The sequence below is a fragment of the Aptenodytes patagonicus genome, chromosome 8, assembly GCF_965638725.1.
Source record: "Aptenodytes patagonicus chromosome 8, bAptPat1.pri.cur, whole genome shotgun sequence".
In the NCBI taxonomy this organism is placed as follows: domain Eukaryota; kingdom Metazoa; phylum Chordata; class Aves; order Sphenisciformes; family Spheniscidae; genus Aptenodytes; species Aptenodytes patagonicus.
In genome coordinates, this window is record NC_134956.1 from 5,206,718 (window position 1) to 5,230,794 (window position 24,077).

General features: G+C 68.8%; 4 protein-coding genes across 11 annotated transcripts in view; 1 reads left to right on the forward strand and 3 right to left on the reverse strand.

The window, feature by feature from the left end:
* The first annotated feature begins 96 nt into the window (after positions 1-96).
* On the forward strand, positions 97-4,749 carry MST1 (macrophage stimulating 1). Of its 3 annotated transcripts, none has more exons than XM_076346062.1 (18): positions 97-187; positions 585-726; positions 891-1,003; positions 1,125-1,239; positions 1,487-1,623; positions 1,696-1,816; positions 1,918-2,036; positions 2,128-2,293; positions 2,392-2,522; positions 2,593-2,695; positions 2,806-2,942; positions 3,065-3,100; positions 3,183-3,294; positions 3,368-3,445; positions 3,511-3,657; positions 3,739-3,845; positions 4,291-4,430; positions 4,511-4,749. In XM_076346062.1, exons 1-18 carry the CDS (start codon positions 136-138, stop codon positions 4,670-4,672), a joined length of 2,118 nt encoding a protein of 705 aa, XP_076202177.1. In that variant the 5' UTR covers positions 97-135; the 3' UTR covers positions 4,673-4,749. The 3 variants fall into 3 exon arrangements, with proteins under 3 accessions (XP_076202177.1, XP_076202179.1, XP_076202180.1); XM_076346064.1 differs by having other exon boundaries at positions 2,131-2,293; XM_076346065.1 differs by lacking the exons at positions 891-1,003; positions 1,125-1,239.
* On the reverse strand, positions 4,750-11,081 carry APEH (acylaminoacyl-peptide hydrolase). 3 transcript variants are annotated; one of them, XM_076346059.1, is made up of 22 exons: positions 11,030-11,081; positions 10,806-10,914; positions 10,599-10,725; positions 10,396-10,477; positions 10,218-10,293; positions 9,945-10,087; positions 9,437-9,574; positions 9,271-9,362; positions 9,120-9,160; positions 8,925-9,046; positions 8,681-8,741; positions 8,481-8,575; positions 8,341-8,392; positions 8,181-8,269; positions 6,309-6,450; positions 6,100-6,177; positions 5,947-6,027; positions 5,779-5,867; positions 5,483-5,673; positions 5,308-5,410; positions 5,128-5,234; positions 4,750-5,036 (listed from the first exon to the last, which is right to left on the reverse strand). In XM_076346059.1, exons 1-22 carry the CDS (start codon positions 11,057-11,059, stop codon positions 4,910-4,912), a joined length of 2,175 nt encoding a protein of 724 aa, XP_076202174.1. In that variant the 5' UTR covers positions 11,060-11,081; the 3' UTR covers positions 4,750-4,909. The 3 variants fall into 3 exon arrangements, with proteins under 3 accessions (XP_076202174.1, XP_076202175.1, XP_076202176.1); XM_076346060.1 differs by lacking the exons at positions 8,481-8,575; positions 8,681-8,741; XM_076346061.1 differs by lacking the exons at positions 10,396-10,477; positions 10,599-10,725; positions 10,806-10,914; positions 11,030-11,081 and having other exon boundaries at positions 10,180-10,269.
* A 276-nt stretch (positions 11,082-11,357) lies between these two features.
* Positions 11,358-16,310, reverse strand: LOC143164025 (acylamino-acid-releasing enzyme-like). Its single transcript, XM_076346066.1, has 22 exons — positions 16,276-16,310; positions 15,163-15,292; positions 14,935-15,061; positions 14,736-14,835; positions 14,589-14,664; positions 14,349-14,512; positions 14,128-14,265; positions 13,948-14,039; positions 13,833-13,873; positions 13,635-13,756; positions 13,421-13,481; positions 13,255-13,352; positions 13,113-13,164; positions 12,938-13,026; positions 12,726-12,864; positions 12,567-12,650; positions 12,415-12,495; positions 12,227-12,315; positions 11,931-12,121; positions 11,760-11,862; positions 11,580-11,686; positions 11,358-11,511 (listed from the first exon to the last, which is right to left on the reverse strand). Exons 1-22 carry the CDS (start codon positions 16,285-16,287, stop codon positions 11,406-11,408), a joined length of 2,202 nt encoding a protein of 733 aa, XP_076202181.1. The 5' UTR covers positions 16,288-16,310; the 3' UTR covers positions 11,358-11,405.
* Positions 16,311-16,905: 595 nt separating this feature from the next.
* Positions 16,906-24,077, reverse strand: part of BSN (bassoon presynaptic cytomatrix protein) — a 103,787-nt gene continuing 96,615 nt past the window's right edge. For 2 of the 4 annotated variants that reach the window (XM_076346067.1, XM_076346070.1), the window contains 7 exons: positions 21,863-23,981; positions 20,819-21,549; positions 20,364-20,457; positions 20,097-20,240; positions 19,839-19,893; positions 19,646-19,742; positions 16,906-19,103 (listed from right to left, as the gene is read on the reverse strand). In XM_076346067.1, the coding sequence (XP_076202182.1) occupies positions 19,853-19,893; positions 20,097-20,240; positions 20,364-20,457; positions 20,819-21,549; positions 21,863-23,981 (3,129 nt within the window). In that variant the 3' untranslated portion in view covers positions 16,906-19,103; positions 19,646-19,742; positions 19,839-19,852. The remainder of the gene's footprint in view (positions 19,104-19,645; positions 19,743-19,838; positions 19,894-20,096; positions 20,241-20,363; positions 20,458-20,818; positions 21,550-21,862; positions 23,982-24,077) is intronic. The other 2 variants (XM_076346068.1, XM_076346069.1) reach the window with 2 other exon arrangements.

The window sequence follows — 24,077 nt, forward strand, 5'->3', positions numbered from 1 at the left end:
CAGGCCCCGCCCCGCGCCCCACCTGCGGCCCCGCCGCGGGGTGACCCCGGGCCCGCCTGGCCCCGGGCCCGCGGGCAAATATTTGCTCGGGGCCGGCCCCGCGCTCCAGCAGCCCGGGGACGTGGGGCCGCCACCATGCAACCCGTGCTGGGGGTCCTGCTCACCCTGGCCGTGGCCCTCGGCTCAGGTAGGGCCCCGGGCTGGGCCACCGTGGGGCTGCCGTGGGGCTGGAGGGCGTGGGGCACCGCGGGGCCTAGACAGGCCTAGGGGCCAGGCCGGCAGCCTGCCGGCTGCTGCCCTGTCCCGTGGCAGAGGGGGGTAGCAGGAACTAGGGGGCTGCGGCGGGTGCTGAGCACCCTGTAGGGCAGGGACCCCCCTGCTCCATGGGACATGGATCCCGTGCTCTGTGGGGCAGGGTCCCTCTGCTCCGTGGGGCAAGGATCCCATGCTCCATAGGACAGAGATCCCACGCTCCGTGGGGCAGCACCCCCCTGCTCCGTGGGGCAGGGATCCCATGCTCCATGGGGCCCAGGTGTCCCTGCTGTGCCCCCACGGGCACGCTGAGCTCCTGCCACAATCCCCAGGCCACCGCTCGCCCCTCAATGACTTCCAGCGCCTGCGAGCCACCGAGCTGCTGGCAGTGCCCGTGGACCCACCACCGCTGCTGCCGGAGCAGGGCTCCTCAGAGCAGTGTGCCCAGCGCTGTGCTGCCAGCCCGGCTTGCCGGTGAGTGGGACGTGGCTGTGCTGCGGGGCAGGTGGGAGTGCAGGGGGCCACGACACTGGGGTCACTCCGTGCGCTTGGATGCTGGGTGCCCATGTGTGTGCCCCCAGGTCCCACGGGCCCTGGCCCTGCAGGGTGTCGTGCCAGGCTCCCGCTGTGTCTCCCAGGGCTTTCCACTATGACTGGCAGAGCCAGCTGTGCCAGCTGCTGCCCTGGACCCAGCATTCGCCCCACGTCCAGCTGCAGAAAAACATCCACTACGACCTGTACCAGAAGAAAGGTGGGCTGGTGCCATGTGTGGGCACGGGGACACCACAGACTGGGCGCAGGGCTCCCCACTGCCCATGTGCCCCAGCCTGGCTCGGCCCCGGGGCTCTGACGCGGTCCCCGGCTCTGCCCAGACTACCTGCGGGACTGCATTGTGGCCAACGGCACCAGCTACCGTGGCACGCGGGCCACGACGGAGAAGGGTCTGCGCTGCCAGCACTGGCAAGCCACGACACCCCACGATCACAGGTGTCCCCGTGTCCCCGGCTGCACCGCGGCAGCCGCTGGTGGCCCTGGGCTGTGCAGGACAATGGGGAACGGGCTGGGGACAGTGTGGGGGCAATGGGGACAGCGTGAGGGCAATGGGGACAGCATGGGGGCAATGGGGACAGTGTGGGGGCAATGGCACCGACCGGGGCTGGTGTAGCATTGTGGCTGTGCTGGCCCTGGGGCAAGGGGCTCCTGGCAGCGCTCCTACCCACCCCGCTGCCAGCAGGTTCCTGCCGTCCCCCCGCAATGGGCTGGAGGAGAATTACTGCCGAAACCCCGACCGAGACAAGCGGGGCCCGTGGTGTTACACTGTCGACCCCAACATCCGGCACCAGAGCTGCGGCATCAAGAAGTGCGAGGACGGTGAGTGCTGCAGGCCGGGGGTGCTCCGTGCCGTGTCCCCACCTCCCCACTGAGCCCCCCGGCTGTCGGCAGCTGTCTGCATGACCTGCAATGGGGAGGAGTACCGCGGCACTGTGGACCGCACCGAGTCAGGGACAGAGTGCCAGCGCTGGGACCTGCAGCACCCGCACAAGCACCCCTACCACCCTGACAAGTACTGGCCCCAAGCCCCGGGCAGCGCGCGGCCACCCCGGCCATGCCAGGTGCCGGGGCAGTGGTGCCACCCTCAACCGCTGCTCCCCGTCTCTGGCCCAGGTACCCCGACAAGGGGCTGGACGACAACTACTGCCGCAACCCCGACAGCTCTGAGCGGCCCTGGTGCTACACCACCGACCCCGGGCGGGAGCGCGAGTACTGCCGCATCCGCCTCTGCAGTAAGTCCCTGCCTGTGTTGCCATGCGTCTGGGACCGGGGTCCTGGGTGCCACCCTAACCCTGCCACTCTGCCCCTCTCCGGCCATGCAAGCAGAGAAACGCCTGCGGCCCCTCAACGTCACCACTGGCTGCTTCAGGGGCAAGGGCGAAGGCTACCGGGGCCGAGTGAACGTCACTGTGTCGGGGATCCCCTGCCAGCGCTGGGATGCCCAGACGCCCCACCGGCACCACTTCACGCCTGAGAAGTACCCGTGCAAGTAAGGGGGGGGGGGGATGCGCTCAGGGAGGGCGGCAGTGGGCAGCACCCATAGGTGCGGGCTTGGGGGGGGGGGCACCCATGTGCCCCCTCTACCAGCGACCTGCAGGAGAACTACTGCCGCAACCCCGATGGCTCGGAGGCACCGTGGTGCTTCACCGCCCGCCCCACCATCCGCGTCGCCTTCTGCTTCCACATCCGCCGCTGCCCCGACGAGCTGGGCGCCCAAGGTGAGCCGCCCCCAGGCACCTGCCCCTGGGGTGCCTGCCGGGGGTGCCAGCCCTCCCTGCCTGTCCCCAGAATGCTACCATGGCCACGGCGAGCGCTACCACGGCCACGTCAGCAAGACGCGCAAGGGTATCACCTGCCAGCCGTGGGCTGCCCAGGCACCCCACGTGCCCCAGTGAGTGTGCGAGGGAGCGTGCTGGTGGGCGGCGTGTGGGGACAGGGACGGGGATGGAGGTGGAGATGGGGATGGTGCCGGTGAGGGTGATGGTGTCTTCCCCCTGGCAGGATTTCACCCGTCACCCACCCTGAGGCACACCTGGAGGAGAACTACTGCCGCAACCCCGATAACGACAGCCATGGCCCCTGGTGCTACACCATGGACCCCCGCACCCCCTTCGACTACTGCGCCATCAAGCCCTGCTGTGAGCCCCTACCCGCACCCCTGCAGAGCTAGGGGGGTCCCCGGCCACCTCCTGGGGTGGTTTTGGTCCCCCCAGGGTGGCTGGGTCCCACCCCAATGCCACCCTCTGCTTTCTCTCTGCAGCCGGCAGCACGGTGCCCTCCATCCTGGAGAATGCAGGTGGGGGCCCGCGGGTGCCGTGTGAGGGCTGTGGGGCAGGTGCCGGCAGCACGGCCCCGGCTGATGCCCACCCTGCCTGCAGACACGGTGACATTCGAGCAGTGTGGCCGGCGGGATGAGAGGCTGCAGCAGAAAGGGCGCATCGTCGGCGGCCAGCCTGGCAACTCACCCTGGACTGTCAGCATCCGCAACCGGTGAGCGGGCACCCTGCCTGCACCGCCACACGGCCAGCGTCCCCCCTGGGAGCTCACCCCCCTGTCCCCGCAGCGCCGGCATGCACTTCTGTGGGGGGTCCCTGGTGAAGGAGCAGTGGGTGATCAGCACACGCCAGTGCTTCTCCTCCTGGTAAGGCCGGGGCCGGGGAGCGGAGTGCGGGGAGCCCCACGCACCCTCACGTCCCCATCCCACAGCGATGCTGACCTGGCGGGCTACGAGGTGCAGCTGGGGACGCTCTTCAAAGACCCTGGCCCCGGGGACCCCAACCAGCAGACCATCCCCATCACGCGGATCGTCTGCGGCCCATCCGAGTCCCAGCTGGTGATGCTGAAGCTGGCGAGGTGAGCGGCCATGCCCTGGCCTCCGCCGTGCCCCGCTGCTGGCCGGGCTGGCACCACATCCCGCTCACCCTCTCGCTGCAGGCCAGCTGCTCTGAACAGGCGCGTGGCCCTGATCTGCCTGCCGCCCGAGCGCTATGTCGTGCCCGCGGGCACCATCTGCGAGATCGCCGGCTGGGGGGAAACCAGAGGTACCCGCTGTGGGCAGCCCCTGCCAGGGCATCCCCTGCGATGGCATCCCCCTGCTTGAAGTATCCCCATGTCCATGGCATCCCCCTGCCCGCGGCATCCCCAGGTCCCTGGCATCTCCCTGCTCACAGCATCCCGCTGCCCATGGCATCCCGCTGCCCATGACATCCCCCTGCCCGTGCCATTCTCCAGCAACAGCATTCCCCTGCCCACAACATCCCCTGCACGATAGCCCCTGCCCGCAGTACCCCCTGTGAGGGCACTCCCCCTGCAAAGGCGTCACCTTGCATGCTGTGTGCCCCCATCCACGGCATCCACCCACCCATGGTACCCCCCTGCCACGGCACCCCCCTGCCCGTGCCGTCCCCCTGCCACGGCATCCCCCTGCCATGGCATCCCCTCTCCGTGCATCCCCTGCCCGCTGCCCCGCGTGCTCGCTGCCCGCAGGCACGGCGGACGGCAGCGTACTGAACGTGGCGCGGCTGCCTGTGCTGGCCCACAATGAGTGCAACGCGGCGCTGCGCGGGCGCCTGAAGGAGAGCGAGCTGTGCACCGCCCCGCTGCGTGCCGGCGTGGGGGCCTGTGAGGTGAGCCGGGCGGGGGACCGCTGCCTCGGGGAGCCCACGGGTGCTGGCACTGTGCTGACACCGCTCTTCGGATGCCGCAGGGAGATTACGGGGGGCCACTGGCCTGCCTCACTGCCGACTGCTGGGTGCTGGAGGGGGTGATCATCCCCTCCCGCGTCTGCGCCCGCACCGACCAGCCCGCCCTCTTCATCCGCGTCTCCCTCTACGTCGACTGGATCCACAAGGTGATGAAGATGGGCTGAGCTGGCTCAGCCCCAGCCTGGCACAGCCGCCAACACTCAATAAAGGCCCGGCCGTGGCCGTGGGGGTGGGCACTGCACAGGGTCTCACATGTTTATTTAGCGCCAAACCCCAACCCACGTCCCATCCTGCCCCTGGCTACGCTCGCTCCATCCTCTGGTCCTGGTGTGGTCCCCAGGGCTGGTGGTCACCCCAGGGCTGGCACAGCCACAGGGGCACCGTGGGTGCTAGGAGCTGTGTCAGCCCGTCCCATCCTGCTGGGGCTGCCCCAGGTGCCGGAGGAGCCAGCGGGCGCAGTTCGCAAAGACGTCGGCCTCCGTCTCCACGCCAGCCAGTGCATGGCCGCCCTCTGGGTACCACAGCAGCCTGCAGGGCGGGATGGGGGATGCTCAGCCAGCGCCCTGGGGCTCGCCTCCCCTCCCCGCTCCCGCACCCCCCCCCCCCATACCCCACTCACCGCGCTGGCACCCCCCTGGCCCGCAGCACCCGGTACAGCTCCAGCGCCTGCGTGGGGCTGACGCGCCGGTCCCGGGCACCCACACACAGCAACACCGGCGTCCGCACCTGTGGCACAGCTGGTGGTGGATGACCAGCACCCTGTGCCTGGTACCCCGCACCCATCCTGCCCCTGCCTTACCTGGGCCGCCTGGGCGATGGGCGAGCGCAGCAGCATGGTGGCCACTTCCTCGGCATGGGGCACCCGCTCGAAGGAGTAGGGCAGCCCCAGGGAGGCGTAGCGCCTGCAGCATGGAGGTGCTGTTGGGATGTGGCACGGCACAGCACAGCACGAGGGAGGGGGTGGTGGCACTCACCAGTCGGGGATATCGGAGGTGCCCAGCAGCGCGGGCAGGTTGGAGACAGGGCTGCGCAGGGCGCAGGCTTGGTAGCGCTCAGGCTCGCGGGCGAGGAGGTGGAGGGCGATGAAGGCTCCATGGGAGCCAGCCAGCAGGGCCAGGCGGTGCGGGTCCAGGGGCTCGCTGCGCAGCGCCTGCTCCACTGCCAGCTGCACCCATGGGGCACCCACCATCAGCACCCAACCATCAGCGCCCCCCCCCCCCCCCCCCCCCGCCAGCACCCCCCCGGCATCCCTCAGCCCAGCGCCCCTCACCTGGGTGTCTGCCACGTCCTGCTCACCCACGCGGGAGAGCAGGGAGCTGATGCTGGCCTGGCCGAAGCCCAGGGAGCCACGGTAATTCACTGGGGAGACGGGGGCCATGGGTGCCACGTCCCCAGCAGGGCACGGGGGCCACATGTCCCTGGGCTCCCCGGCACTCACCTAGGAGCACGGCGAAGCCCAGCTGGCACAGCGCGGCCATGCTCGGGCGCCAGCGGGCGTCAAAGACAGCGTGGGGGCCACCTGGGGCCGGCGGGGACGTCACCCAGGGTGCCGCCAGCACCACCGGGGCATCCCTGTCGTCCCCTCACTCACCGTGGGGGCACACAACAAGGGGGTGTGGCACTGTGCTGTCTGGCGGGCTCAGCAGCAGGGCCTCGAAGGCCTGGGTGCCTGCGCCAGGGAAGGGGGTCCCACTCAGCACCCACCACCCTGGGCACCTGGCACCCTGCCTGCCCCCCACACCCGAGGGCTCCCGGCACCCAGGCGGCACCCAGGTGCGACGGGGGCCCCTGGGCGCTCACTGTGCACGGTGGGGCTCTGCCCACTGCAGGGTGGCCGGACTGTCAGGGTCTTCCAGGTGACACCGGGCACCGTTGGGGTGTCCTCCACCAGCACCCAGCGGAGGGGCAGCTCCCGGCCCGCTGGCGGCAGCACCGCCACCACCTGGGGACGGGCAGTGGGTGGCACCAGGGCACACCTGCCCCAGGGCAGCTGGCCCCTGCCAGGGTGTAATCGGCCCCAATGTGCCCGCGGTCCCAGTGCTCCGGTGCTCTGTGGTGCTGTCCCATGCTGTGCTGCGCCATGCCATGCTGTGCTGTGCCATCCCATGCCGTGTATGGATGTGCCATGCTGTGCCTGGTCATACCGCTCTGTGCCATGCCGTGCTGTCTTTGGCCATGCCATGCTGTCCCTGGCCCCGGCATGCTGTGCCTGGCTGTGCCATGCCATGCTGCACTGCGCCCGGCCATGCCAAGCTCCGCTGTGCCTTGCCACACTGTGCCATGCGATGCCACGCTGGATTTGGCTGTGCCACGCCGTGCTGGGCTGTGCTGTGCCACACTGTCCTGAGCTGTGCCTGGCTGTGTCATGCCATGCCACACCACGCCGTGCTGTGCCACACCATGCTTTGTCACGCGTATTGAGTTTGCGTGGCAAGGTTTTGGTAGCGGGGGGGCTACAGGGGTGGCTTCTGTGAGAAGCTGCTAGAAGCTTCCCCCATGTCCAATAGAGCCAGTTCCAGCTGGCTCCGACGGACCCGCTGCTGGCCAAGGCCGAGCCCATCAGCGACGGTGGTAGCGCCTCTGGGGTAACACATTTAAGAAGAGGGGAAAAAAAAAAACCCAAAACTGTGCAACTGCAGCCGAAGAGAGGAGTGAGAATACGTGAGAGAAACAACCCTGCAGACACCAAGGTCAGAAGACGGAGGGGGAGGAGGTGCTCCAGGCACTGGAGCAGAGATTCTCCTGCAACCTGTGGTGAAGACCATGGTGAGGCAGGCTGTTCCCCTGCAGCCCATGGAGGTTAATGGTGGAGCAGATATCCACCTGCAGCCCATGGAGGACCCCACACCAGAGCAGGTGGGTACCCGAAGGAGGCTGTGACCCCATGGGAAGCCCATGCTGGAGCAGGCTCCTGGCAGGACCTGTGGACCGAGGAGCCCACGCTGGAGCAGGTTTGCTGGCAGGACTTGCAACCCCGTGGGGGACCCACGCTGGAGCAGCCTGTTCCTGAAGGACTGCACCCCATGGGGGGTACCCACGCCGGAGCAGTTCGTGAAGAACTGCAGCCTGTGGGAAGGACTCACGCTGGAGAAGTTTGTGGAGGACTGTCTCCCGTGGGAGGGACCCCACGCTGGAGCAGGGGAGGAGTGTGAGGAGTCCTCCCTCTGAGGAGGAAGGAGTGGCAGAGACAACATGTGATGAACTGACCGCAACCCCCATTCCCCGTCCCCCTGCGCTGCTCGGGGGGAGGAGGTAGAGAAAATGGGGAGTGAAGTTAAGCCTGGGAAGAAGGGGGGGGGGGGGGCAGGTGTTTTAAGACTTGGTTTTATTTCTCATTATCCTACCCTGATTTGATTGGTAATAAATTAAATTAATTTCCCCAAGTCGAGTCTGTTTTGCCCGTGGTAGTCATTGGTGAATGATCTCTCCCTGTCCTTATCTTGACCCATGAGCCTTTCATCATATTTTCTCTCCCCTGTCCAGCTGAGAAAGGGGAGCGATAGAGCGGCTTTGGTGGGATCCTGGCATCCAGCCAGGGTCAACCCACCACACCATGCCATGGGGCACCATGCCATGCTGTGCCTGGTCATGCCATGCCATGCCGTGCTATGCCTGGCTGCACACTGCCGTGCCATATCACGCCGTGCCGCGCGGTGCCAGGGCTCTGCTCACCAGGCTGGGGGGGCGGTGCGGGGCCGAGCAGGTGGCCACCAGCAGGTCCCACTGGAGGGTGAGCAGCTCCCAGCACCCTTCGGGCAACCCTGGGGACAGATAGCATGCCGGCGCTCGCGGATGCTCGCCAGGGCACCGTGGGCAGCCTGGCGCCACATACCTGCTGTCAGATTGGTGACAGTGGCCGCCTCTGTGTCCACGAGCAGCAGGTCCTGCGAGGGGGCAGAGCACAGGCAGCCACGTCACCACACGGCATGGGGGCCATGTCCCCGTCCCCCTGCCCCTGTCCCCAGGGCTCACTCTGCGGCTCCGCTGCGGGGTGCCCAGCATGGCTCGCCGGCTGTCTGCCGCCCAGCACCGCAGTGGCAGCGTCTCGGCATAGAGCCCAGCGAAGGCTGTGAGTGGGGCAGAGCACTGGTGAGACGGGGCCGTGGGCACCCGGCATGGGGCGGTCCCTGTCCCCTGGCAGTGCCCAGCCCTGCCCGCTGTGCCACGCTCACCCTCTGTGGGCTCCTGCACGACGTCAAGCACTGTTACCGACTGCCTTGTCTGCCAGGTGAGCTGGGGAGAGCCGGTGGTCGGGGACAGGCCCCCGCCAGGGAAAATGAGGCCGGGAGATTGAGGGACGAGCCCACCCCCCGCCCTGGCCGGGCATGGCGAGAGGCTGTGACTTCCTGGGCCGGGTCTTGCACCGGCAGCACAGGGTGGCACAGCCGTGCCCGCTGCCCCCAGGGTCCCACTCACCATGCGTAGCTGCAGGCACTGACGGTGGGGCCCCCCCAGGCCCCCCTCCAGGTAGAGCAGGTGCCGACCGTCGGGGCTCAGCCGGGGGGAGCAGGCGGCGCTGTGCTCGGCCGACAGCAGCTCTGTGGGCGGCAGGGGGTCAGCGCCCTGGGGACCCCCGGGACCCAGGGCACCCCCCACATCCCCGGTGCTCACCGCAGCACCCACTGGCCAGGTCCAAGTGGAAAATCCCTGACCTGGGGAGGAGGCACGGGTCAGGCTGGAGCCCCGCGGCTGTGCCGAGCCCCTGCCATGCCAGCATGGGGTGGGCATCCTGGCATGGTGCTGGGTCTCAGGGGGGACCCACCTCCTGTTGGAGCAGGCGCTCAGCCCCAGGCGGAAGGGCTCGTGCCACCAGCCCACGAACACCACGCCACAGTCATCTGGGGACCACAGGGCCTGCGCGACAGCCGGGCTCGTCCCACAGCCCCAGGCTGACCCCCCCTGGGGCTCTCCCTGCACCCCGTTCTGACCTGGCCAGGGGAGAGGTGCTCCGGGATGCCTTCCAGCACCGAGAGGCTGCTGCCCTCCAGGTCCAGGGCGCAGAGGACGGGCACGCTGCGGGTGCTCAGCGCCTCCCCCCAGTCCTCGCGGTACACGAACTGCTCGCCCTGCAGCACAGCCCTGTCAGCCCAGACATGGGGCTCTGTGCATGGCATGCGCATGCGGTGTATGGCATGCTTACGGGGTGCATGGCATGCTCATGGTGTGCACAGCGTGCTCATGGGGCATGTGGCATGCTCACAGTGTGCATGGCACGCTCACAAGGAGCACAGCATGCTCATGGGGCACATAGCACGCTCACGGGGTGCATGGCATGCTTATGGGGTGCACAGCATGCTCATGGGGTGCACGGTGTGCTCATGGGGCATGTGCCGTGCTCACAGTGTGCATGGCATGCTCACAGGGTGCAACACTTACGAGGTGCACAGAGCACACTCATGGGGTGCACAGCACACTCACGGGGCACATGGCACCCACCTCCTCATCTTCATCCTCCTCCACAGGCCTGGCTGCTCCCGGCACATCCCAGGGGCAGGGGAGCCGTGGTTTGGGCCGGCTCTTCTCGGCCACGTAGAGCAGCCGTGTCTCCGAGCGGGACCAGGCCAGACAGGCGAAGGGCCCTGGCACGGTAAGAGGGTGCCAAAGCCCAGCCTGGCGCAGGCACAGCCAGGCACCAGCCAGGCACTGGGGCCGCCAGCCCTGCCACCCTCACCTTTGTGGCGGGCAGGGGGCATGGGGAAGGGGCCCTACCCTCTGTGTAGACCTCCCCGTGCTTCCCCAGCGCCGTGAGGTCTACGCTGTGGCTGCGCCCAGTGCTTCCCCACACCTGGGGGGGTGGGATCAGCACTGGCACACCATGGCCCTGCGCTGGCACTCCAGCCACCCCCGTGGGCCCCGAGGCTGCCCTGACTGGGGCAGCCCGCATTACCTCCAGCAGCTCGTGGCCTTGCTGCGGGCAGCGGCTGAGCACAGCACGGTGCTGCCCCGTGGGTGAGTCCTGGCTGAGGAGCCTGCAGGTGGGAGGGAGGCTGCGGTGGGTGGCACGCTGCGGGCACCGGCCATGCCATGGGCACCGGCCACACCACAGGCACCAGCCATGCTGCCCCATCCCGCAGCCTTTCTGTGCCGTACTGGTTGTGGATCTCGGCGCTGAGTGCTGCCCGGCTGACGGTGAGGCCGCCGCTGTCTGTGCGCCGCAGGCTGTAGTGGCGGCTGAAGTGCAGGAGCCGGCGGCGGGGCAGGTCGGGCCGGCTGCACTCTGCGGGAGGGGGCCATCAGAGACTGCCCGCACCGGCCCCATGGGCCAAAAGTGCCAGGGCAGCCAAGCCCGCGACTCACCGGTGTAAAGCAGGAAGGTCTGTCCCCCTGCGGTGGCCCTGAGGGCCGCACGGGTAATGGCAGGGAACCGGCTCAGCTCCCGGTAGCAGGCGGCAGGGCCGCCGGCCGCCTGGGCGAGGGAAGAGGCACGCTGGTGGGGGGCGAGCTCACCCCTCTGCCCATGCCCGCCCCCCCAAAAGGGGGCTGTGCCCACCCACACAGCCCCCCCGGGCCCCCTTGCCCACCTCTGTGCCCCGCTCGGTCCCGGAGGCCATGGGGCCTTGCTCCGCCACACTGGGCCGCCGGCGCCTGCTGCTTGGCAGCGGGCAGGCTGCCAAGGCATGCGCGAGCAGCCCGGCGCGAGGGGCCTGGCTGGCGCCAGCCCTCCAGCTGCCCCGCGCTGCCCGCCGCGCCCGGGGCGGCTGGGCAGGGTTCACCCTCTGCCGTGGCACACCGTATCCCTGGCGGCACAAACGCCGACCTGTGTGGGGGAAGGGTCCAGTGGCCATGAGCTCCTGGGGCACCGGGAGCAGAGACGACGCTGGTGCCGGCACCACTATCAGAGACGCCAGGGGTGCTGAGCTACATCGTTTATTGGGGGGCGGCAGCGGTGGGGGGCCGTTAGCACTGCAGGTGCTTGAGCAGCCACAGTGCCATGTTCATGAAGCCGTCGGCTTCAGCCTCGATGCCAGCCAGCGCGTGGTTGTTCCCCGGGTACCAGAGCAGCCTGGAGGGGAGAAGGGGGTTAGCGCCGTGCCCGCACCCCCCCACCTGGGCACCCAGCACCCTACTCACCGTGTGGGGATCCCCCGGGCCTTGAGAGCACGGTAATACTCCAGCCCCTGCTTGGGGGGCACACGCCGGTCATCCTCCCCCAGCATCAGCAGCACGGGCACGCGGACCTGCGGGAGTGGCACAGCCTCAGTGCCGGCACTGCCGGTGGGGATGGGGATGGGGACAGGGACAGGGACGTACCCGGTCGACGTAGTGCATAGGTGACTTGCGCAGCATCTCCGTCCACTGGGCCGGGTCCGGCAGGGTGTCGGGCGCGTAGGGCAGCCCCGTCTCTGTCAGGCACCTGCAGGCGAGAGGGACGGGAGCACGTGCAGGGCCGGGACGGCGGGGTCCAGGGGCGGCAGTACTCACCAGTCAGGGATGTCGGTGGCAGCCACCATGGAGGCGATGTTCACCACGGGGTTGCGGACCACGCAGGCGTGGTAGGTGTCGGGGAACTGGCCGAGGAGGTGGCACGCCAGGAAGCCCCCGTGCGAGCCGCCCACAAGCGCCACCCGGCCAGCGTCCAGGGACTCCTCCTGCAGCACCCGCTCCACACAGAGCTGCCAGCACGGGGGACACCCGGTGAGGCAGGCAGCCCCGCTTTCCCTCCTTGGGGGTACCCGCAGGAGTATAGGGTGCCCCAGGACCGTGTGCTGGGGCCATACCTGCACATCACGCACGTCCTGTGTGCCCACGTTGCCCGGCAGGGAGGCCACGCTGTCCTGGCCGAAGCCCAGCGAGCCGCGGTAATTCACTGTGGGTGGGAGCAGTGTCAGAGCCCTTCCTCCCCCTGCCCCGGCCCCACCGCGGGAGCCGTGCCACCCAGCAGCCCCAATCCCCTGGCATCACTCACCCAGCAGCACGGCGAAGCCCATGCGGCAGAGCGCTGCCGGGTACAGCATCCACCCGGCCGTGAAGACGGAGTGGGGACCCCCTGCGAAAGGCAAAGGGGGGTGACGCTGCCCAGCCGGGGCAGGGGCATGGTGGCGGGGGGCAAGCTCTTACCATGGGGCATCACGACCAGGGGGTGCTTCTGGGCAGCGGGGCCCTCGCTCGGGCGCAGCAGGATGGCATCGAAGTCCAGGCCCCCTGCGGAGGCAGGGTGGGGGGTGTCAGGGCTCGGCGGGGGTGGCGGAGCCCAGCCCGGCCCCCCCGGGCACTCACTGTACTGGGGGTGTTCCTGCTCCGGCAGGGGCTGCAGGGTGCGGATGCCCCAGCTGATGCCAGGCACAGGGGGTGCGTCCTGCAGGCAGACCCACTGCGCCTGCGCCTCCCAGCCGCTGCCGGGCAGGATGGCCACTTTCTGCGCGGGGATAAGCGTTGGTGCCGGCACTGAGAGGGTCTGGTGGGTGCTGGGGAGGGGGGTGTTACCTTACCAGCGTGGGGGGGCAGCTAGGGGTGGAGAACCTGGCCACCAAGATGTCCCGGTCGATGGTGAGGACAGACCAGCTTCCCTGGGGAGCATCTGGGGAGGAGGGTGGGGTCAGACCTGCAGGCGTGACCCCCTCCCCAGCCCTGGCACAGGCATGGCCCCGCCAGCCTGGCACTCACCGGCTGTTAGCGAGGTTGTGGCGCCCGTCACCGTGTCCACCACGAACACATCCTAGGGGCATGAGGGCAGAGTCCAGCGGAGCCCTGACCCGGCCCGGGCCCCCCACGTGCCCCCCTGCCATCCTGGCACAGCAGCCCTTACCTGCTGGCTGCGCTGGGCCGTATCCAGCACGAGCCTGCGGCTGTCAGCCGCCCAGCACAGCCCCGGCAGAGCGCCGCAGTAGATGCCCGGGAAGGCGCCTGTAAGGAGAGTGGCAGTGCTCAGCACCCCCCCGTGCCCCTCCCGCTGCCCCCAGGGCTGTACTCACCCCACGCCTGCCGCGGCACGGCCTCCAGCACCGTGCTGGTGTGCTTGGTGTACCAGTCGTACTGCGGGAGACATGGCACGGGGTGAGTTTTGCAGGGTCTCAACCCGCCTGCGCCCACTGCAGCCCGGGGAGGGGGTACCACCACCCTCCTGCCAGCCCCCATACTGGCACGGGCACCCTGCCACCTCCCTGGTGTCCCCCCGGTGCCGTTCACCATGCGGAGGCGGCTGCACTGCTGGTGGGGGCCCAGGGCGTCGTTCTCCAGGTAGACGATGCGGCAGCGGTCGGGGCTGAGCCGCGGGGACCACACGGCCCTGGTGTCCTCGGAGAGCAGCTCTGCATGGGCACGAGGGGACAGTGAGGGGCTGCGGGGAGCCGGGGCACCGTCGAGGTTGGGGTGCGTGCCGCTCACCGCATCTCCCGCCCGTCAGGTCCACATAGAAGAGCGCTGACCTGCCGGCAGAGACGGGTGTCACCATGGGGCCAGGGGCCCTGGCTGTGGGACAGGGTGCCCCACGGGGACTCACCGGCGGTTGGTGCAGTGTCGTAGGCCCAGGCGGAAGGGCTCATGCCACCAGCCCACGAACACCACACCAGTGTCGTCGGGGGACCAGAAAGCCTGCGGGGAGAGGAGGGGTGAGCGGTTCAGCCCACCACTGCCCCCTGAAACCTTCCTGCTCCAGTTCCCCAGGGCACCCCATCCTGACCTGGCCAGGAGAGAGGTGCTCCGGGATGCCCTCCAGCACCGAGATGCTGCTGCCCTCGATGTCCAGGGCACAGAGGACGGGTACGCTGCGGGTGCTCAGCGTCTCCCCCCAGTCCTCACGGTACACGAACTGCTCGCCCTGTGGCACAGCCCCATCAGCCCCGTGGCCGCCCCCCGCCAGCCCCTGCTGGCCCCCACCGGCCCAGGGTGGAGGGACCCCACCTTGAGGGGCACGTCATCCTTCCCGGGGCGCCCCGCATCCTCGTCGGAGGCGCCCAGCTCGGGGGCTTTGCTCTGGAAGAAGGACTCAGCCTTGGGACGCTTCTTCTCCGCCACGTAGAGCAGGTGGGTCTCCGAGTGCGACCAGGCCAGGCAGCCAAACTGGTCTGCAGGGGCGGGTCAGGCACGGGACACCCCGTCCCCCCAGGACCCCATGTCCCCCAGCATCCCCCGGCCCCTCACCATCATCGTAGACGCTGCCGTGCTTGTCCAGCGCCGTCAGGTCGATGCTCTTCACCTTGCGGTTCTGATCCCAGACCTGGGGGCAGAGATGCCAGGGCGGCCCCAAGCTGCAGTGTGGATCCGGCCCCCCCCCGGCCCCCTCCTCACCTCCAGGAACTGCTTCTCCTTTTCCTTCTCCTTCTCCTTGCTGGGGACCTTGCGCAGGACGGCCTTCAGCACCCCGCTGGGGGACTCCCGGCTCAGCAGCCTGTGGGCAGGTGGGCGTCCGTCAGCCCCCCGCCATTGGCACCCCAAGGGGATGCTGCCGCAGGGGACAGAACAGGGGACAGGATGGGATGGGACTCACTCGTCCTTGATCTCGGAGCAGGTGCCAGCGGGCCCCGAGTAGACGACGGAGGCCCCGTCGTGGAAGATCAGGTACTGGCGGCAGAACTTGACGTTCTCGGCCCGTGCCAGGTCCCGCTGCGACCACTCTGCGAGGAGCGGGGTGAGGACACCCGCCATGTCCCCGCCGGGCTGGCGGAGAGCCCCTGGACACCCCCGGGGTTCCTTAGGGGCCACCCCATCCCCGTACCGGTGTAGAGGCTGCAGTACTTGCCCCCGTACTGGGTGGTGACGTCGGGGCCGAGGCAGGCAGTGCTGAGCCCCGGGTGCTGGCTCAGCTCCCGGTACAGCTCCGCTATCTCTTCCACGCTCGACAGCACCTACGGGACCCGCCAGGCTGGCTGGGGGCATGGGGCCATGCCAGGGCGCGGGGGGGGCGATAACCGGGGAGTGGTGGGGCACAGGGGGCAGTTACTGGGGCACCAGGGTACACTGGGGGGGGGGGGGGGCGGATTAGAAGTGTACCGGGGGCAGTTATTGGAGTACCAGGGGTGCAGAGCCGGGGCAGTTTTACTGGGGTATGGGGGGCACTGCCTGGGGGTGCACAGCCAGGGCAGTTATTGGGGTATAGGTGGGGTTACAGGGGTACCGGGGCAGTTACTGGAGTGCCAGGGGCAGTACTGGGGTGCAGAGCTGGGGCAGTTACTGGGGTACCAGTGGGTACGAGGGTACCAGGGGGCAGTTACTGGGGTACACGGGGGGATTAGGAGGGCACTGGGGCAGTTACTGGAGTACCAGGGGCAGTGCCTGGGGCTGCAGAGCTGGGGCAGCTATCGGGGTACATGGGGGGATTAGGAAGGTGCCGGGGGGCACTGGGGTACTGGGGGTGTAGAGCCGGGGCAGTTACTGAGGTAGCGGGGGCACTGCCTGAGGGTGCAGAGCTGGGGCAGTTCCTGGGGTACAGGGGGGGTACGAGGGTATGGGGGCAGTTACTGGGGGACTGGGGGCAGTACCGGGGGTGCAGAACCGGGGCAGTTCCTGGGGTACCGCTGGGTACGAGAGTACCGGGGGCAGTTAGTGGGGTACACAGGGGGGACTAGGAGGGTACCGGGGGCAGTTACTGGGACACGGGGGGCAGCCCCGGGGGTGCAGAGCCGGGGCAGTTACCGGAGCACCGGGGGCAGGCGGGTGCCTGGGCTCACCGGGCGGGGCGAGGAGGGGGCAGCGCCCGGGACGGGGCTCCCGGGGGTTGCAATGACGGGGCAGCGGGGCCGCGCGGGGGCGGGCTCCCGGGGCGGGGCGGGCTCCCGGGGCAGTGACGTCACCGCACCCCCCCCTCCTCCCCCCCCCCTCAGCCCCTCACCGGCGGCTCCATGTCGCGGCGGCGAGGCGGGGGCGGTGCCAGCGTCAGCACTTCCGGGAAGGGGGCGGGGCCGGCGGCGTGCGGCACCTCCCATTGGCTGCGGCGCTCGGGCAGCCTCCCGCGCTGCGGCGCCCCCCGGTGGACGCGGGCGGCGCCGCTGCCGGAGGCCTCGAGGTTCGGGTCCGCGCTTCTCCCCGGCCGGGCCCCGCCCTCCCCCGGCGGCCGCTCCAGCCCGGAGACACCGGTTCATCCCGCGGGCACCCCTTTGGAGCCGTACCCGGGGGCGAGGGCGCGGCCCCGCAGCCTCTGGGCCGCCCCGGAGTGGTTTCCCAGGCAGGTGGCTGCAGCACAGGGGCTCCGTGCGCAGGCCGGGGGGGGATCGGGCCCTCGGGGGCCCACAGGGACCCCCCCAGGCCAGCAGCCCGGCTGGGGCGGGGATCGGGCCCTCGGGGGCCCACAGGGATGCCCCTGCCCAGCAGCCCCGGGTGCGGGCCGCAGAGCCGGCCGGCGCTTGGTGCCAAGCAGGCCCATGGGGCTCCCAGCCCGGCCATGCCCACCGTGCCGGGGGTCCAGGCCCCCCTGCCCCCCCTCGCCGCAGGCAGGCAGGCAGGAAGCGGGGCCAGTCCGTGGTTTGTGTCAAGTCCTTTTTATTCTGTTCCCACAGAAACACCTGGTGAGGGGGCAGCTTCTGGGAGGGAGTCACGACACAGCGGCGGGGGCGGTACGGCACAGTACGGCACGGTACGGCACGGTACGGGGTCACTACGGGTGGCACAGAGCACAGCAGACACGCACACCGTCACAATGTTCAGAGGGCGCGCACCCGGCATCGCACTTACCGCCAGAAATGGCGCCCGGCCGCGCTCGGGCCCTTCATCTTTGCACCCTCCATCCTCCCGCCCCGGCCAGCAGACTGCCACAATTTGGGCTGGGGGCCCGGCCCAGCGGGGTGGGCTACATGCCCCGGGTCCCAGCGGGCGTGGAGGCGAGGTGGCGGAAGTGCTTGGGCGGGGAGACGGGCCCCGGCGGGGGTCTCTGTCCCGCGTGCGATTTACACACTGTACAAGTATTTACAGCGCGAGGAGCGGCGGGAGCCGGGGGCCCGGAGGAGGCACCCTCGGGCTATGCACTTGTCATCGGTGGGGAGAGGCGGCGGGTGTGCGCAGGGCCGGGGCTCTCCTCCGTGGGGCTGCCCCATGGGAGCGCCGCGCTCCCCCCTGTCCCGCAGCCGCCGGCCTCTCCCCCAGCCTTGGGCACAGGCAGAGCTCCCTGCGAGGGACCTGCCACAGAGCATGGGCTTCCCACGGCGACCGGGTCCTTGATAACAAGTGCATAAATCTGCAAAGAGCTTTCAGTACAGTGATGGACTGATGGAAAAGAAAAAAAGAAAAGTCCAGGCAAAGAACAGCAAGCACCAAAAGGCGGGTGGAACCGTGCAGAGAAGTAGCAAGCCATGCTCTACGACGGGACAGACGGTCACGGGCGCTAGGGCTGCCCTTTGGCAAAGTGGCCCTCCGTGGGTCAAACATGCCACGAATTCATACGCACGGGTGGTCGATAGAGTAGTTATCGGGTCGCTTGGCGGCACGCTTTGCGATGAAACCCTTAGGCGCGACATTGAACTGATTAGCTATTCACAGGTCTTGTTCTGGAGTTGTGTTATTTCGTTGCATAGAACATCGGGCGGGCGAGCGGGCAGCTGCTGCCCGCCGTGGGGGGCACTGAGGGGGTGCCGCCGGCACGGGGAGGCGGCGGGGCGCGGACAGCACGTGGCTGTACGCTGGCAAGCCCCCTCCTCGGACTGCCTCACCCCCCACCCCGGGAACCCCCTCCTGGCAGGGCGAGCAGGCTTTGGCCGCTGTCCGCCACGCCGGCCGTCCCCGCGTCCCCGCAAAATGGCTTGAGAAGGACTTGGATTGCACAGTAAGAGGAAGGATACTGCCAGAGGCAAAGCTCTCCTGATCTTGTTCCACGGGATTTGTGCTCTTTTGTAGCCTCCTGCACTCTATTGCTTCTACAGACGACAGCCCGTGTGCTAACTCATTGCACAAAGCAAAGAGGGAAGAGGATTTGGTATAAAGTTTAAAAAAAAACAACCCCAAAACCAAAATAAAATGAACCCAGAGAAACTGAGAAAAAAGGACCCCCCCAACGATGCCCTGTGCCCCCCCTGGTGCAGATGAGGTATACACAGAAATCAAAGTGGGATGATTAAGGCTGTTCTTGAAAGAAAAGGGGTGCCCGGCGGCGGGCGCGCTGGCTGCGTGGCGAGGGCGAGCGCGGCCCTTTCAATGCTTCCAATGGCTTCGGGACGGCGCCGTGTGCCGGGACGTGCACCTGGCCGGCAGCTGCGTCGGCAAAGGCCGGCCGTGCCGCCTGTCAGAGTCCTATGGCCTCGTATTTCGGTAGTGAAACAGTGTTAGGTCCTAGCTGACGCGCTCCGGGGGCTCCCCGGCGGGGCCGGGAGCGGGCCACAGTGCAGGGGCGCGGGGACAGCCCCGGCGGGGCGGATGGGGTTGGGAAGGAGGAGCGGCGCCCGCGGTGCCCAGCCCTCGGCTCGCGGGGGGAAAAACCTATGAAGAGGCCAGAGCTGGGGTTCAGAGGGAGCAACTCTGCGTATAATCTTGAGAAAGGGCCGCAGCCCACCTACAGGGCCTGACCCGATGGTCTGGAACAGGCCCGTCCCCTCGGGGCAGCTGCCAGGGCTCGCCGCGTGCCGTGCCGGAGCTGCTCGCCAGGCGTAGGGGGTGCCCGCCCTGGGGCATCTGCTGGGCCCCCGCTCAGCCGCCATTTGGTCCAGCATCCAGGGATCGCCCTGCTTTCAAAAGCTTGCAAGAGACAAAGAGAGAGGGGTTAGCCTGAGTGGCGACGTCCCCACGAAGGGGACCCCGCCGAGTGGCAGCGCTGGCCCGAGCGAATGGGCGGCAGCCAGCCAAGAGGCGCTGCCGGCGGAGCAGCTGCTGCCGCCCCCGCGCTGGACGGGCTCCCGGCGCAGAGCTCAGGCCGCCCAAACCTTCCCTGCAAACCTGGGGTCTGCACCAGCATCCGCATGGCATCGGCCCACACGGCGCTGCCGAGACCGGGGAACAAGGCCAAGCCCCCACGCCTTGGCTCGGGGCCAGTGCTTGGGGATGAGGATGGGGACGAGTGGCCCAGCGCAAAGGGGACGGGGCTGCACCGTGTCCTTCTCACCCTGGGGTCTGGGAGCGCGGCAGGGCAGGGCACAGAGGGTGCTAAGGGAGACAGCGGTGCCGCAGGAGCCCCAGGGATGGCATGGCGGAGGGGACCGGTGTGATGGGCGTGACTGATGTGATGGAGGGGACTGGTGCGATGGAGGGGACCGGTGTGTGGCTGTGCCCTGGACACTCACCGTTATACTCAGAGTCTGGCGCCGCACGCTGAATTCACTGGCTTCTTCATAGGTTTTTCCACTGCAACGACTTGATCTCCACTCGCTTCCCAAACTGCTGCAGCGGGAGGGAGCGGGAGGGAGCGGGAGGGCGTCAGGTGTGGCTGGGGCAGGGAGAGCCCACGGCGCAGCACGCGGCACCGGCTGCACTCACCTTGTGCCGTTCTCTCACCAGAACGAAGTGAACTTCTTGCCAAAAGCCGACACCGCTGTGGGGAAGCCGGGAGAGGCGTCAGCACGGCACAGCCGCCCCAGCCGCCCACCTCCCCAGCCCCCAAACCGCTCCTTTTGCCCCAAACCGTGGGAGCACCGCATCCCGCCGGCTGTTCCCAGCCACCCCCATGGCACCCGACCCCATCTCGGTGCAGAAAAGCATCACTGCCCCGTCCCCGTCCCTGGGAGCAGCCCTCACCTTCAGTCAGTTTGCCTGCTTGTTCCGCTGCCCCCCCCGGCAGGATTTTGGAGAAAACGCTCTCTCCTTCCGCCCCGGGCTGCCCTGTGGCTGTGCTGGCGGGACCACGCGGCCCAGCTGCCCTCGGACCAGCCTTGCCGTCTGCTGGAGGACAAACGAAGCCACCGTTAGCAGGGGACGGGCCCGGCCGGGGGGACTCGGCCAAGCCCCCGGGGTGCCAGGCAGCCGGTGCAGTGGGAATGGCACCGTGCTGCCGGCCCCACTGACCTGCTGCTCCCAGGGGCTGTGTCGCGGGCGCTCTCCCTGGCTGCTGTGGCACTTTCGCTGCGGGTTTGGATGTGTCCGTCTGCTCTACTTTCGGCTGGAACAGGGAAAACAGCTCTCAGGGCTCACCCTCCCGGCAGAGCATCCTCTGCAGGTGGCCCGCGCCAGGAGGTGACGCTGAAACCTCCAAACACTTTGGGAAAATGGCTCTGCAGCCCCAAAAGCGGCAGGGAAGGATCCAGGGCACAGGGATGACCCCTCCCAGGTCCCCTCGACGGGACGGCTGCTCCTGCAGCACCCAGGGGTGGCCATGGTGGGCACACAGGTGGGATACGCCTTGCCCCACAGCTCCCATCCCCAACCCTTTCCCTACCAGCCCTTGGCCTCGGCCAGCCGGGACGGTCCTGGGCAGAGCCGCCGGGCAGGGAGGCAGCCGAGCCGGCCGAGCCTCTACTTACTGCTGGCGCTGGGTGCCCGCCTGGCTGTGCGTGGAGTGTGGCCGGCGCCTTCCCCGCCGCCTGGGCTGGCCCTGGCTGCTGCTGCGGTGGCCGGGACGACGGGGGTCCCTGCGTCCTGCCCCTGGCCTCAGGCTGTGCCAAGCCTGCCGGCTGGGCAGGCTGCCGCGCTGCCGGCTGCTGCCGTGCTGCCTGCTGCTGCCTGGCCGCTGGCTGCTGCGGGTGTGCAAGGGGCTCCGTCTTTGGCGCTGGGGTGGCCGGCCCGTGTGGCTGGGGGGGCTTCTGCGCCTTGGGAGTCTCAGCGCCGTGGTGGTGAGTGGCGGGGCGGGACGGCGGGGTGTACTCGGAGGAGCCGGGGCCATAGGGTGCAGGCGCACGGGGCTCGGGCTGCTGCGCCTTCTTGGGGGCAGCTGGCGGCCCATGGCCGCGGGGCTCATGGCGGCCGGGCTCCCGCGGGTGCTGCTTGGCCGAGCGGCGTGGGGGCTCGTCGCCGGTGTGCCGGGAGGTGCCGGTGTGGCGCCCGTACTCCCCGTGGTGCCGGTGCTCGCGGTGCTGGGGGTAGTCGTCATGCTGCCACGGGTCCTCGTCGGGGGGCTCGTCATAGTCGTGGTAGGTGTGTTTAACCGGGGGTCTCTTCTGCGAGGAAGAGTGGCCACCGTAGTGCCTGACCCTCTCTGCCCGTGCCTCCCTGGGCTTATCAAACCAGTCTGTCTCCTCCTGACCCAAATGATAGGCTTCGGAAACCAAAAACAAACCACAGTCAATCTCTCGCTCGAGGCTGCCCGGGTGGAAGCCATGCAATGAGGTGGGAGAGGCAAGCAGCGGGCACACGTGCGGGGGACAGCCCGTGCCGGCAGGGACGGGACGCGGCGCGGTACGGCACAGTGGGGCACCGCGCAGGACCGGCTAACACCGAACACCCGGGGCGGGGGGAGGAAGGCACGTGTCAAGCAAACTGAGGCGGTGAGAGTGTCTCTGCATACGAGCGGACGGGCATGCCTCGGGGAAGCGTCATGCTCTGGGGTGGTCACCACGGGGAGCCGTTACCTTCACTGTCCGAGACAACGCAATGGGCATCATCCATGCTGTAGCCCTCCTCGTGCTTGTACGAGTGACTCCTTGGCACGTCTTTGATGTGCTCTTGCACATCAGGCAACGAGTGGCTGGAACAGAACTGGGAGCAGGGGTCCCCCGTCGACTGGGGGCCGGGCCCCCCTGTGGCGCGTGACCCCCCCACCGCCTTCCCCAGGGGGCTGACGGGGCTCTCCTCCTCCGAGGGCTGCGTGCGGATGGGCGCCCGCCCGCGGCTCTGGCTCATGCCAAGGGACGAGGGCTTGGAGCCACCTTTCTGGGAGCGCTCTGCGCCCTCCCGCTCGTAGGACTTGCTCCGGCCACTCGCCTCCCGGCCGGAGGACTTTTCCACCCCATAGCCGGAGGAGCGGGTTCTGCTGCCAGCAGAGTAGATCCGCTCCTCCTCGTCCACCAGATCCCGGCTGGAGACGCCGTAGTACTTCTGCTGCTCATAGACGTTCTTCTTCAGGCCGTAGGTTATCTCCTCCTGCAGCTTCTTGGCCCTGGAGGCCACGTTACTGCTGCCGACTGAGGTTGTCGCTGCATAGGAGGCTAGGTCCGACTCCACGTCTTTGGCTTCTTCGATGGGGGAGAACTTGGAGATCTTCTGCTCCATGCCCTGCTTCCTGTGCTTGCTGCGCTTCGAGGAGACAACGGCGGGTGCCAGGCTCTTGGATGAATGCTTCGGCAGTGCTGCACCGGAGCCGTGCTTGTCCACCCGCAAGGAGTGCCGGTAGTCGCCGTCCCCGTAGTAGTAAGACGAGCCGGCGGAGCTCCCCGACACCCTGCCGTTGCTCTCCGTGCCCCGGTGGTAGCTGTTTTTCCCTCGATGGTCGGGGCCATGGTGGTCGTAGACGTCCTCCTCAGACTCCTCCTCGGCTTTGGTGTAGCAGCAGGGCCGGCCGGAGCCCTCGGTGTCCCCCAGCTCACTCTTCTCTCTGCCATGGCGGCTGTCGGCGCCCGTGCCCGCCGGCTCCGCTTTCTGCCCCTCCACTGCTGGGCTCTCCTTGGTGAGCTCGCTGATGTCCTCGATCATCACGTAGTTGCGGGGGATGTTCTGCTCCAGGCTGGTGTAGAGGGACTCGGAGGAGAAGCTGGCCGAGGGGCCCTGTGCCGCGCCGGCTCTCTCAGCTGTCCGGGCCTCGGGTGCCTTGTACTGCTCGTAGCCGCTGCTTGCCGTTGCGGCGCTGAAGGTGACATCAGGGACGGCAGAGGAGCTGGTGGCCGCGCCGATGACCTCGTAGTTGGTGGGGATCTTCTGCTCCAGGTCGGCCAGTGAGGTCTGCCGTGGCTTCTGGTGCCCACTGGCCATCTCCGCCGGGCTCTGGAAGAGGGCAGGCTGCGCCGCCGGCACGGCAGCCACCCCGGCGAAGGCGCTCGGGGCTTGGTAGGGGTTTTGGGGCCGGAAGCCCGGCTGGCCTGGGGCGCCCAGCTCCGGGTACGTGGCGCTGGGGGCCGGGAAGGTGCCGGGAGAGGCGAAGGCAGGCAGCGGGGCCGCCGGCAAGCCGTCCTGCGTGGTGCTGGCTGCGGGGTACTGGGGGGGCTGCAGGCGCGCCGGTGGGAAGGCGGCGGGGCCCTGCGGGGCAGGGTACGGGTAGGCGCCGTAGGAGGCAGTGGCAGCGGCGAAGTCGGGGTACTGTCCAGCGGGTGTGGGGCGCAGGCCGGCGCTGTCGTAGGCGGCGAGGCGCAGGCTGTGCAGCTCACTGTCAGACAGGTAGTCACGGTGGTCCCCGGGGCAGCGCAGGTAGGGGTGGTCCCGCCCAGCCCCCCGCTCCTTCAGCAGCGACTCCTTGCGCTGGGTGATGCCCAGCTCCAGGTACTTCAGCTTGGCGTCGATCTCCTTTTCCTCCTCGTCCAGCTCCGCCTGCTTCTTCCGCAGCTTGGTGGCCTCATGCTCCACCAGCTTCAGGTCGCGGTCCAGCTCCTTCAGCAGGCTGGCCTTGGTGACCGGCGTGGTGGCCTTGGGGGCCAGGCTGCTCAGGTAGAGCTGGGGGGCAGCCAGGCTGGCCAGGGGGACGTGGGGTTCCTCGGGCGGCGGGCTGGGCAGCGTCCGCTTCACCTTGCGTGCCAGTGGGCTCGACTGCAGCCCCCCCACCTGCAAAGCCAAGGGACACCTGGTCAGAGGTGCGGGTGGGTGTCCCCCCATGTCCTCCCCGAGCATCACTGAGCTCTTCCCATGCCCCGGGGTTGC